The sequence below is a fragment of the Balaenoptera ricei genome, chromosome 8 (assembly GCF_028023285.1).
Source record: "Balaenoptera ricei isolate mBalRic1 chromosome 8, mBalRic1.hap2, whole genome shotgun sequence".
Lineage (NCBI taxonomy): Eukaryota > Metazoa > Chordata > Mammalia > Artiodactyla > Balaenopteridae > Balaenoptera > Balaenoptera ricei.
The window spans coordinates 49,703,460-49,717,499 of NC_082646.1; the positions used below are offsets into that span (position 1 = coordinate 49,703,460).

The 14,040-nt window shown below is 37.6% G+C and overlaps 1 protein-coding gene across 1 annotated transcript in view; it reads right to left on the reverse strand.

Moving 5' to 3' along the window:
* Positions 1 to 6,836: 6,836 nt before the first annotated feature.
* CCDC83 (coiled-coil domain containing 83) overlaps positions 6,837 to 14,040 on the reverse strand; it is a 41,681-nt gene continuing 34,477 nt past the window's right edge. Inside the window, exons 8-10 of the mRNA XM_059929430.1 lie at positions 11,865 to 11,944; positions 10,995 to 11,197; positions 6,837 to 6,998 (exon numbers count right to left, since the gene is read on the reverse strand). Of these exons, the coding sequence (XP_059785413.1) occupies positions 6,837 to 6,998; positions 10,995 to 11,197; positions 11,865 to 11,944 (445 nt within the window). The remainder of the gene's footprint in view (positions 6,999 to 10,994; positions 11,198 to 11,864; positions 11,945 to 14,040) is intronic.

Here is a 14,040-nt window from a genome sequence, read left to right on the forward strand (position 1 = left end):
GCACGTAGACCCCAGACTGGTTGGAACCAGAAGGTTGATGATGTTGACTCCCAATTACCTCACCACCAACCAATCAGAAGAATGTCCACAAGCTGATCACACACCTGCAACCCTCTCCCTCACCCTCTCTTTGAAAACCTTTCCCTGAAAGCTGTCAGGGAATTTGGGTCTTTAGAGCAATAACGGCCCATACTCCTTGCTTGGCCCTGCAATAAATGCTGCACTTCTCTTCACCACAACCTAGTGTCAGTAGATTGCCTTTACTGCACACAGGTGAGCGGACCCAAATTTGGTTCAGTAACAACCCCAGGACAGAGTGAGCCCCTTGATACAAGCACACAGGGCCCAGCTGCCATCAGAGCTTTTTCGGCGCCTCACAGCATGTGATGGATCAGACACAGGCACTCTCTGTGCACCTTTGAGTGTACTGTAAAGACAAGCAGAAGTCTTAGGCCTTTCTCCCAGAGATTGCTGTTAAATGTCAATTATCATTTCAACTGCCATGTATTGCATATCTACTGTGTGCAGGTTACATGCAGTCTCTGTAATCCTTGAAACAATCCTGCAATACAGGAATTAGGTCCATGTAATACTGAGGAGAATAGGCTTGAAAGAGGTGAAGTGACTGCCCAAGATTCAAGGCAGCCAGCCTGATCCCAGAGTGTTTCCCCACACGCTACCCCGTCTCTTTACACCTTCTTAATTTCTTCAAACCTATCTCGTTCCTGGGCCACAGTAAGCACATTCCCAGCCTGATGCTAAAGCTGCCAACACCCTGTCCCCTCTTCCCCAGTCTTGAATGACAACATATAGAACTCACATGCTTGGTTTTTCTGAGAACTGAAACCAACATAAAATCCTCCAAAACTCATCTTAAATTTCTTTTCCAAACCTATCACTAAAGGTGTGAAAAATAAAGTATTCTGAGTTAAACACAACCACCGCACCACCTAGAATATCCTGTTCTGCCGTCTCCCACTTTCCTTTCTTCCTTCTCTGCTGTTAGTGTTCAAGAGTGAAAGCAGGTTACACCAAGGCTGAGAGGCTCCTTGACCCATCAGGCACTTTTGCTGGACCGTGAGTATCTTGAGGAAAGGGGCAGTTTCATGTTGCCTCCCTCATGTCCTACACACAGTGCCTGGGTGCAAAGATTCATTTGATAAATGCTTTGTTGGGTAAGTGACACTGATAGGAAGTTCACAGTGGTACAACTTTATTGAGATTTCCTTGTAATGTAGTCATCTAACAGAGCTACCACCCTAAGCTATTAAGAATCTAGGTTGTTAGGAAAATCCCGAAGATTTGTTTTAGAGATACTGCTATCTGCAAATTCTAAACGCAAGGAATAATATTAACAGAAAAAAAGAACATTCTTCCCTTTTTCCAAAGGATGCCTTTTCCACTCTGACATCTTGGCAGCAAACAGGACTTTTAGTCATTTGATACTTTCTTCTGATCCAATTTCACATTGTGAAGGAGAAACTGCCACACCTAACAAATAAATGCTGGAATCCTACCATGTTATGCCTGGCTTGTTTTAATAATCTCATGGTCTGAACTTTCCAAATGTGAAAGTCAGTTTCTGCTGACCTACTGAAACCAATGAGCTGTCACATAGGCTAGGTTTGTTGGTTACTGGGAGCTCTTTGGTTTGTCCCAGCGGAAAGTCAGTAAGTTTTTTTTTTTTTTCCCTACCCAAGAAAAGTAAAGATCTTATCTATAAAAAGTTTACCTTTCTTTCTTGAAAAGAAAATTGACCAGTTCACTCCATATTTTTACTGACTTTTCCAAGGACATTTCTGTTTCTGTTGACCTTTGAAAGATTGTCCTAACAAAGTATTCTGCCTTCCTGTCAGGAAACACTCTTGCTGCTGTTCACACTGTCACTTCATGGAGTGGATTGGAATATGGTTATTTGGGGGGACTTTTTTTTTTGGCTGCACCATGCGTCTTACAGGATCTTATTTCCCCAGCCAGGGATCAAACCCGTGCCCCCTGCAGTGGAAGCACCGAGTCCTAATCACTGGACAGCTAGGGAATTCCCTGGGTGTGTGTTGGGGGGGCTTTTTTTTTTTTTTAATCTTAAAACATAGCAGTCAAGTACCCAATCTTAAGTGTCCTGCTTGATGAATGTTTGCAAAGTGAACACATCCATGTTAACTGCCACTCATCAAAATTACCAGAAAACTCTTTCATGTACCATCCTCGTCATTCCCCTCCACAAAAGTAATCACTCTTCTGACTTCTGTCATCAAGATTAGCACACTCATCCTGTTTTTGAACATTGTGTAAATGGAATCATACCGTATGTGTTCTTTTGTGTCTGCCTTCCTTCACTCAATATTATGTCTATAAGATTGATCTACATTGCTGCATATGGAAATAGTTTATTCTTTCATTACTGTATAGTATTCCATTGCATGAATATAGCACAATTTACTTACATATTCTACTGCTGATAGTCTACTACTGTTTCAAGTTTTGGCCTATTTTCAGTAAAGCTGCTAGGAACATTCTTATCCATGTCTTCAGGTAAACATAACCACTTGTTTCTGTTCCATATTAAGCCAAGAGTGAAATTGCTGGAGCATGACATACATATACACATATATGTATACATGTATACATATATACATATATATGTTCAGCTTTAATAATTACTGCCAAACATATTCCAAAGTGTTTGTGCCAATTAATACTCCCATCACCAACTATGAGAGGACTTCAGATCACTCTGTATCCTTGTCAATATTTACTATTTTCAACTTTTAAATTTTAGCCATTCTAGTGGGTGTATAGTATATCGTGGTTTTAATTTGCTTTTCCCTCATCACTAATAGTGTTGATATCCTTTTTAGGCTTACTAGTCATTTGGATATATTCTTCTGTGAAGTGCCTCTTCAAGTCTTTTTTTCTACTGATTTGTACAAGTTCTTTATATATATTTGGATATGATTTTTTTTGTTATATATATGTATCGTAAATAAATTCTCCCAATATGTATGTGGCTTGCCTTTTGACTCTCTTGCCTTTTGACTCTCTTAATGGTGTCTTTTAATGAAAAGAGATATTTTAATAAAATGCAATTTATCAATCTTTTTATAATTGGTTATTTTTATGACTTTTATTTTTCCCAGGGAGGTGGTTGATACGGGGAGCAGTAGGCTTGATGGAGCCATGTGGAACACTACCAAATCCACATTTACCCACGTACCATATGTAGTTTAAAATTTCAGGCATAGCCTTTAAGGATCTATTGGATGTGCACAGGGGAGCATGAAGATAGTCTTATATTTTCTACTAAAAGCTTTATTGTTTTACCTTCCATATTTAGGTCTCTGATTCACTTTGAGTTGATTTTTGTGTAGGGTATGAGGTAAGAGTCAACGTTCATTTTTTCCCATACAGATATACAATTGCCTCAGCATCATTTATTATTAAAAAAGACCATGTCCCCCACTGAATTATAGGGGCATCTTTGCAGAAGTCAAGAGACTGTAAATGTGTGGCTTTGTTTCTGGACTCTTTATTCTATTCCACCGGACTGATTCTTCATCTTTGGGCCTGTAGTGCACTGTCTTAATTACTGAAATGTTATATTAAGTCTTGCAGTTTGGTAGTGTTAAGGTCTCCAATTTGTTGTTTTACTTCAAGATTGTTTTGGCTATCCTAGGTCTTCTGCCTAGGTATAAATTTCCATAATAATGTTACAAAAAACTTGTTAACGTCTACAAGAAAATGCTGGAATTTTGATTTGGATTGCACTGAATCTATAGATCAAGTTGGGAAGAACAGACATCTTAACTATTTTGAATCTTCCACTTCATGATAATGGTGTATCTCTCTGTTTATTCCATTTATTTAAGTTTTCTTTAATTTCTCTCAACAATGTTTTGAAGTCTTCAGCATAGAAGTTTTGCTTATATTTCATTGCATGAATTCCTTGATATTTGATGTTATTGATTCTATTATATTTTATTTTTCCCAATTGTTTGTCGCTAGCATAAAGAAATACATTGGATCTTTATTGACCTTGTACTCTGTGACCTTGCTAAATTCACTTGTAAATTCTAGTAGTTTGTAGATTACTTTGGATTATCTACATACAAAACCTTGACATCTCTAAGACAATTTGCTTCTTTCTTCTAATCTCTATGCTTTTAATTTCTTTTTCTTGCCTGGTTAGAACACTCCAGTTCTAGTCAACACTGTTGAATAGAAGTGTGATGGTGAATATATGTCTTGTTCCTGACCTCAATGGGAAAATGTTTAATATTTCACTATTAAGTACAATTTTAGCTACAGGGCTTTAAAAAAAAAAAAAAAGATATTCCATCTTTGCTGAGAGCTTTATCATATTATTATGAATTTTTTATCACACTATTAAATTTTATCAAATGCTGCATCTAGTGAGATGATCATATGAGTTACCACCTATGTTCTGTTCATTTTACCCTTGATTTTTTTATTTTGAGATAACTTTAGAGTCACATGCAGTTGTACAAAAATAATACAGACAGATCTCATGTACTCTTTATCCAGTTTCCCTAAAAATAAGCATTTTTTCCAAAATTATAGTACAATGTCACAACCAGGGTATTGATACTGATATAATCCATTGATCTCATTCATTTTTCCTCTGATTACTGAATATTAAACCAACCTTGCGTTCTTTATTCATGAAATATTATATATTATAATATTGCTAGATTCAATAAGCTAATATTTTGTGAATGATTTTGCATCTATCTTCATGAGAAATACTGGCCTTTAATTTTCTTTTCCTGTAATGATGTTGCCAGGTTTTGGTATTAGAATAATATTGACCTCATATAATAATTTGGAAGTGTTTCTTTTTTCTCTATTCTCTGAAAGAGTTGGTGTATATTTGGTATTGTATCTTTTTGAAATGTTTGGAAAAATTCACCAGTGAAGCAAGCCAGCTGGCTTTTTAAATTTTTTAAATGCAGATTGGATTTTTAAAAACATATCTAGGCCTAATTCAGAATTTTTATTTCCTCCTGTTTTGTAGAAATATTTTTGAAGAAATGTTTCCATTTCATCCAAATTGTCAAATTTATGGGGAAAGGTTTTTTCTGCTTAATTTCCTTTTATCCTTTTAATGATGTCTATGATTCTGTAGTGATGTCTCTTTTTCATTTATTTCCTCTCTTTTTTGATTAGTCTTACTATGGGTTATCAATTTTAATTAACCCTTCAAGGAACCAGCTTTTGACTTTGTTGATTTTCTCTTTTATATGTCAACTTTCTATTTAATTAATTTCTGCTCTTTATTTCCTTTCTTCTACTTTCTTTGGGTTTATTTTTGCTGCTTTTTTTAGATTCCTGAGATGAAAGCTTAGACGATTGAATTTTCAAACTTTCTTCTTTTTAATACATGAAAGGTTATAAATTTCCCTTGAAACATCACTTTAGCTGGTTCCCACAAGTTTTGATGTCATATTTTTCATTATAAATCAGAGTATTTTTTCCTTGTGATTTCTTCTTTCACACATAGGCTTTTCAGAAGTATCTTGCTTACTTGAAAATTACAGCTTTGTTGTTGTTTTTAGTTATTTTCTACTGTGGTCAGAGAACCGTTCCATGCATTTCAACTTTTTGAATATTTGTTGTCACTTACTTTATGGCCCAGGATACAGTCTATTTTTGTAAATATTTTATGTACACTTGAAAAGTATGTGTAATCTACAGTTGTTTAACTTTTTATATCCTTAATGATTGGTTGGTTTTTTTTTTGATCAGTTTTTGAGAGAGGTGTGGTAAGACCTTCAAGTCTGATGGTGAATTTGTTTCTGCCTTTTTTCTTTTTTTATTGTGGTAAAATATACATAAGGTTTACCATATTGCTTTTTAGTTTGGTAAATTTTGTCTTATATATTTTGAGATTATATTATTATTTAGAATTGTTATATCATCCTGATGAATTAATCTGCTTATTATTGTGACATATATTTCTTCATTTTCTCTTTATTTTCTTAACACTTCTTACTTTAATGTCTACTTTGTCTAATAGTTTGGTCACACCACCTTCCTTCTGGTTAATGTTTGCATGGTGTATTTACTTTCAATCTATCTGTGGCCTTATATTTAAAAGGTGTTTCAAAAAAAAGAAAAAAAAGGCGTTTCTTGTAAAAAGCTTTATAAGTAAAACTAGCTTTATAATGGAAAGCTGATGTCAAATTCAGGCACAGTCAGAGTGTCCTTGGCTTGTGGTACCAATAAGAGGGAAGGAGTAATGACCTTGGATAGAGACTCAGCAGTTTAGACTTGATATAGCTGATGGGAGATGGACCGCCCTACTGATGGAATATTTTTATAAAAGAAATTACCACCCTCAAATTTGTTTCTAAAATGTTTGATTTTCATTATAGTTTTAGGTTAAAGAAGAGTAGACTTGAATTGTGGACTGGCTGTCTATCATTCAGCACCCTCAGAGGGAAAGATGTGTAGTCAGTGCTATGCAAACCTCTAAATTTTCTCAGAAAATTCCTAATTGAACTATTTCATATTGGCATCCTAGATTGATCAGTAAATTTTTAAGTGGTAAGCAACCTCAGAGACCATCTTGGCCCACTGTCATGCTCCTGTATACTTGAATATGGAAATATAAAGTGTACTTTCATTTTTGTCACTCAGGCCATGCAAATAAATGAATAGCTGAATACTCAGATCTTTGATTTTAAATGTAATTATGACCTTTAGAAATAACAACTGCTTTAAAAATGGACCAAAGAGTAAATAAAATGGGCGACTGATATACCTCAGTTCCCAAAGGAAATGTATAAGAAGTTGTTTTTACTTTGCAGATTTCAGTCTTAGAGAAAAGACTTAATCATTTTATATGTGATGTGGCTTTCCGGGCTCCTGACATCTTCATAGAATTTGACTGGAGTCTCCTTCTCTTGGAAATGGATGGGCATTTTCTTGCTCTCCACAGTCATGAGCTTCACTTCCAGGGGGCCCAAATTTACATAATCCTGTGGTGAACAGACACAGAGGAGAATAGGAGAGGTTATTCAGCAAGTTACCAGCCTTCATAGATCAGGTTTTATTTACTATAGTTGGCCTCTATGTGACAGATTTCATTGCCCTCCTAATTGTCTGAATGCTGTATAACATGTGAAATATGAGAGCTACTGTAAATAAAAACCACTCAGTAAAGTTATATACCCAGTGGGGGCATGGTAGGCAAATCTCCCAAAGAGCAGGCAGCAAGGCTTGCAGGCTTGTCTTTTGGGGGCTTGAGCTGGGGAGGGAACATCAACTACAGTGGGGAGATAATATTCTCTGCAAGCTCTTTAATTGGTAAAAGGAAGTAGGAAGTATTGGCTGCATTTGTATAGCCCTCTGCTGGCCAGGATATAACCACAGCAGAGTTTTCTATATTATTCAAGAAGAAAATGAATGATCTGCAAACATCTTTGACGATAAATATCTTAATATTGAGCAAATCTACATGGGTTTTACACATTTCACAGGATCTACTGTAGATATAAAACTTACCACATTCTGTCAAACTGAATATAGTTTCAGATATCAACAAACAGAATTAGAAGTCTAATTTATATGAAATCCCACAGCTAACCCCAAACTGAGTTGAAACAGCTCCAGCCCTACCCAGTGTGCCTTCCTCTTGGAAGCCTCTCCAAGCCGTAACTCCTTCTTTTGGATTCCTTCAACACTTCAACAAACCTTTCCTGAGTGCCCACTATGTGCCAGGCTGTGTACCAAGTGCTGGGGCAAAAGACTGGTCAGGGAGACAGATACAGGCAGTACATTCCTCCTGTAGAGTAATCAATGATTTTCTTACCGGTTTTCTACTAGCATGTACACTGTTTAGGGTAGGGCCTGCCACATAGGCATCTTTGAGACTTCATTTCTTCCTTTTCTCCCCCTTAAATTCTCAAGCATCTAACAAGTACCTGTTGTGAGGGTCTCAATAAGCATTTATTAGAATTTAGGAGAATCAAAGAATGAAAAAGGAAGGCAATGTTTTATTAATATTTCTCAAAAATTCATACAACTATATCTAGCTTTTAAAATACATAATTATAGAGCTACAATAAATGCGAGATAGGAGAAAAGTAAATTGATGGAAGTCTACCGTATATTTCAGAACCATCTGGAGCAGGATTCTGAAGTAATATACTCTTATTAGTCTGCTTGAACTGCCATAGCAAAATACCACAGGCTGAGTGGCTAAAACAACAGAACTTTATTTCTCACAGTTCTGGAGGCTGGGAAGTCCAAGATTAGGATGCCAGCCAGCATGATTGGGTTCTGGTGAGAGCATCTTCCTGGCTGGCAGTTGGCTGCCTTCTCACAGTGTTCTCACAAGGCAAAGCCTCTTCTTATAAGGTCACAGTCCTATGAGATTAGGGCCCACCTTCATGACCTCATATAACCTTAATTAACTCCTAAAGCCCGTATCTCCAGATACAGTCATATTGTGTGTTAGGGCTTCAACATATGAATTTGTGGGAGGGGCAGGGACAAAATTCAGTCTGTAGCACGTACAATACCGTTTCCACCACATCAAAAACTTCTGTGGAAAGTAAGGTCTTAGAAGAGAATGTAGGCAAAACATTCTCTGACATAAATCATACCAGTGTTTCCTTAGGTCAGTCTCCTACAGCAATAGAAATCAAAGTGAAAATAAACAAATGGGACTTAAGCTTACAAGCTTCTGCACAGCAAAGGAAACCATAAACAAAAGGAAAAGACAACCTACAGAATGGGAGAAAATATTTGCAAATGACACAACCAACAAGGGCTTAATTTCCAAAATGTACGAACAGCTCATACAACTCGACAACAAAAAAACAACCCAATCAAAAAATGGGCCTAAAGAGCCATTTCTTCAAAGAAGAAATACAGATGGCCAATAGGCACATGAAAAGACGCTCAACATCGCTAATTATTAGAGAAATGCAAATCAAAACTGCAATGGGTTACCACCTCACGCTGGTCAGAATGGCCATCATTAAAATGTCCACAAATAACAAATGCTGGGGAGGGTGTGGAGAAAAGGGAACCCTCCTGCATGGTTGGTGGGAATGTAAGTTGGTGCAGCCACTATGGACAACAGTATGGACATTCCTCAGAAAACTAAAAATAGAATTACCATATGATCCAGCAATGCCACTCCTGGGCATATACCCAGATGAAACTATAATTCAAAAAGATACATGCACCCCTATGTTCATAGCAGCACTATTCACAATAGCCAAGACATAGAAAAAGCCTAAATGTCCATCAACAGATGAATGGATAAAGAAGATGTGGTACATATATACAATGGAATATTACTCAGCCATAAAAAAAGAATGAAATAATGCCATTTGCAGCAACATGGATGCAACTACAGATTATCATACTAAGTAAAGTAAGTCAGACAGAGAAAGACAAATACCATATGATATCACATGTGTGGAATCTAAAATATGACACAAATGAACCTATCTATGAAACAGAAAATCAGAGACATAGAGAATAGACTGGTGGTTTGCCAAGGGGGAGAGGGGGGTGGGAGAAGGGAGGAGTGGGAGTTTGGGGTTAGCAGATGCAAACTGGTATACATAGAATGGATAAACAACAAGGTCCTACTGTATAGCAAAGGGAACTATATTCAATATGCTGTGATAAACCATAATGGAAAAGAATATGAAGAAGAATATATATATATATATATACATGTATAACTGAGTCACTTTGCTGTACAGCAGCAATTAACACAACATTGTAAGTCAACTTAAATAAAAAAGAAATTTAAATAAATTCAATGGATAAAAGCAAAAAAAAAAGTAAGGTTTTTCATTCAACCAAATGGTATGCAATTTTGGAATTTTATACACAGTTTTCCACTAGCATGAGGTTATTGTAACATACAAGGCATCATGATTCTAAGATACTCATGGGGGTGTTTGAGTGTTATAGAGACTAGAGCTTTAGTCTTTAAATTATCACTTGATGGTAGCAGGACTGAGTTGTACTTAGTTAAAATGGTTTTTGTTGATTTATTCAGTTTCTTTTGCTTTCTTAATCACTCTTTCTCCTACCAGACTTTAAGTTCTAGGAGAACTTTCAAGGTTATTGGTAGTACCAAGAGGGAAAACAGCAAGGGGTGGATGTGAAAGTGACCGGAATGTACCAAAAGATTTTAAAATTAAAAGGCTTGGTAATGTAGGTTTCACCTAATGGTACATGTGACTGTTTGTACTTTCCAAAGATGGTCATACTAATATACATCCTATCCCACATGCTTTTCTTACAATGTGATGCTGACCTTTCTCTTTCAAGATGCAGGAGCTACATTGTTTCTCTTTGGGTGGAACTTTGTAGCTACATCAACAAATAGAATATGATGGAAGTGTTGGTGTAAGATTTCCGAGGCTAAGTCATATGAAACATTTGGTCTCTGGGACTGATTGCTTTGGAAGAAGCCAGATACTGTAACAAAGGGACAATAAAAGTGCCCTGTAAGGAGGCCCATGTGAAGAAGAACTGAGGCCCCCAGCTTAGCCAGCATCAACTTGCCAGCCATGTGAGTGAGCCACCTTGGAAGTGGCTCTTCCTGCCCAAATCAAGCCTTCAGCCAAATATAACTGCACCTTCTAGAGAACCCAAGTGAGGACTGTCCACTGGTGACCTTCCCAAATTTCTAACCAACAGAAGCCCTGAAAGAGAATAAATGATTATTGTTATAAGCCACTAATTCTTGAGGTAATTTGTTATGTAGCACTAGATAACTTACATGGTACACTAGTAATGGATGTCTATAAATGAATATATGTAGTAAGTTGGGCAAGGGTAGGAGTGAAAATAGTATCTAGTGACAGACATGAATGGTTGGCAAATTTTACTAATAATTGCAAATAGAATTTTTCAGCATCCATACTTTAGGTTAATTTTCTCCACTAACTAATAAAGCAACATTTTCTCTAGTAGTCAAGATGTTTTGTCATGAATCTTACCTTGAAATCCCGCTCATCCTCATACAGTAAGTATTTCATATCAGAGGCTCCAAACTCTATACTTGAACTCTCTTCTTCGTCTATCTTCAGATGCTGGCCGTATCTGCTGCTCTCCTCATGACTAAGATGTAAAGCACTGCTCCCAAGTGATAAGCTCAACAAGTCTCTACTTTTTACTTCTGCAGGTTGCAATTGTGACTTTTCTGGGATGAGTGCAAAGAAATTAATTATGTACAATTTTTGAACAGATTAAAAATAAAAATACAATACATACTTTGTCACATTTTATTGTTTTTTCAGTTTTAGTTTTTTTTGAATTGAAATATGGTTGCTTTACTATGTTGTGTTAGTTTCTGGTGTACAGCAAAGTGATTCAGATATATATATACACTCCTCTGTCACATTTTAAATTTGAAAGACCTTTGAGAATCTCCTGGAGGAGACAAGTTTGAGAATTAGAAATGTAGAATCTAGGTATTAAAGTGAGAGTGAGTCCTATTATTAGAAACCACATCTAAGTTGTGTTTCCTTCTGTTAGCTAATAAGTGATAATAATCACATGGGGACCTGTGAGTGTGTTGGTATTTTGGTTGGCTGGCTAAATTGGAGCACAAACCGTGCCAGTGTAGACATCATTCCATCCCTCTATACCAGTGTCTATTTAATTCACTGTGACACATGGTGACTTTGATTTGAAAATAAGACTAGAGAAAGGAGATGGGTTAGGTAAGCTCTGCAAGAACAAGAGAAATATGGAGGAGCTGGCAGGCATCTATTCCCTGAATAGCTCTCTGATATAAGGTCCATAATAAGAAGCGCAATTAAGTGTTTGTCAACTTTTTAAAAATCACCATTACAATAAAATAATACCTATATATGTTTCTGGCAACTCCAAAGGCATTTCTTCATGTGGCACTTCCTGTCCAACAGCTTGAGCAAGATATAGTCGCCTAAAAACAAATAAGAAAAGTAGTCTGTCAGTCAACAAATATTGTACCACCTGCTCAGTAGTGTCTTATCTCTCTGCTGGGTGCTGGCAACACAGATGAAAAAGGGGGCATCAGGCCCGGTGGGGTGGCAGACAGGCTTACAGTGTTTTATGGTGATGGTTTGTACCATGATGGGTAATTATGTGAGGAGCATAGTGTCAGGGGTGCCGTGGGGCAGAGAGAAGCAGCACCGGATTTAGCCTTAGGGGGTAAGGAAAGGTTTCCAGGAGGAGATGAAACCTGAGTTGAGTCTTGAAACACCAGGGGCTGTTTGCCAGGGAAGAGCTTGGGGTGAGGGGAGGGCATCCCATGATGAGGAAATAACAGACTTAAAGTCCCAGAAATGAGACTGATCATGACACCAGTTATGTCACTGTTTCAGGGAATCCAGATGAGGAATGGGATGGGATTTGAGATAAAGAGAAAAAGAGAAAGACAGCAGTAGGAATCCAAGATGACACCTAGGTTCTGGCTCTGGCTGAGTGGCGTGTTCCAGCTACAAGCCTGGTGAGTTTGCGTCTGCTGTTGCAACTCTCTGCGCTGCAGAGGCCAGTGGAATTTTCAGTCAGAAGACATGATACCTTGAAAGCTCCGTACAGCATTGCCATGAAGTTTGCCTGAAGCTAGCATGAAGCAAGTGCCCCTTGCAGATGCGCCCGCCACACTTCGTTCTTAGCAACTCAGCAACCAGAGTGAATCCCCTGGATTACAGGCTGTCAATTACTTAAAGACCACGAAGGAAGTGTTATCTGCGATGCTTAAAGCTCCAGCAAATAATGTAACTACATACAATATTTATATCTTAAAACCTTCTTAAGAGTTAACTTAGTGAAGCTCTGGTCTGCAGGTGGACAGGTCTGAGGCCACAGAGTTCTCTCCTTGCCTGGTTTTACTCTTTTGAATAACTAAGATCTTACTAAACGCCGTAACCTTCTGAAGTCTGGCTTCTCTCTTAATCATTAGTTTATTGTCACTTTTGTACCACCACAGGGCAGCAACGCTTGTTATAGAAAATATTTTACAGAACGTTATCATATGAACTAGCGTTAGATTTGAGGTACTGGTCCACCTAGCCTCAGCTCTGCGGCACGGGAGTCCCTGGGAAGTCACCTGTAGCTTATTCAGCTCACCTAATGTATCAGACAAATACTATGATGTTCTGTGGGAGTCAGGAAGGGAAAAAGTTTGGGGAGCTCTGGATGGGAAATATAGTAACTCTATTAGCTAGAATACCCCATTCTTCATCCAAATAAGGAAGTTTTTATATGTTTACTGGGTACTGTTCATGTCTGTTTCTCACCCTACCAGAATATACAGGACTAAATTCTCAACAAAGAGGTGGAAAGAGCAGTTTCCATAAATTACACAGTATGTGTTAACATTTCTTTGACTTGAAAATGGATACAGGAAAAGCTCCTGAATTTTTCCTTCTGGATAAGCATTGTAACAGATAATTGAGGGTTTACACATTTCTCTGTTTCTTTATTTGGGTCTTTCTAAGATGTCCTAAACACTTGTCTCAAGGACAATCTAGCAAGGAAGCAGATGTTTAAAAAGTAGTCACTACTGTGATAAATGCTAGTTACAAAGGACAAGTTCAGTGTGCCATGGAGGCATATACCGGGCACCTAACCCAGTTCTTATAAATGTTGCCCATGCGGTTTCTTTTCCCTCGGACAGATTTTGAATTCATCTCTCCCGACTCTGAAACAAGACTAAGCACTCAGGTCTCTCACTAAAGAAAACCGCCCCACAAAGCATTGATGAACAATGTGGATTTTACAGAAGATTTCTGTGGGGAAGCTAGAGGATAGGTTTAAATTGCATACAATACAGCAAACAACTTAATGAAAATCGCCATTAAAAGTTTCTCATCTCCCTTTCCTGTCCTTGCCAAGCTCTCTCTGGCCAATGAAAGGTTTCCCCTTTATTATAATGAGCACTTCACATCCACACCAGCAGCAAATCAGGTGTGCTAGACTGAGCTGACCAAAGCAGGAAGTGGGGTTGGCAGTTTCCAGGGTAGCTCTTTCCTAAGGGTTGCCTGGTTCGGAAGG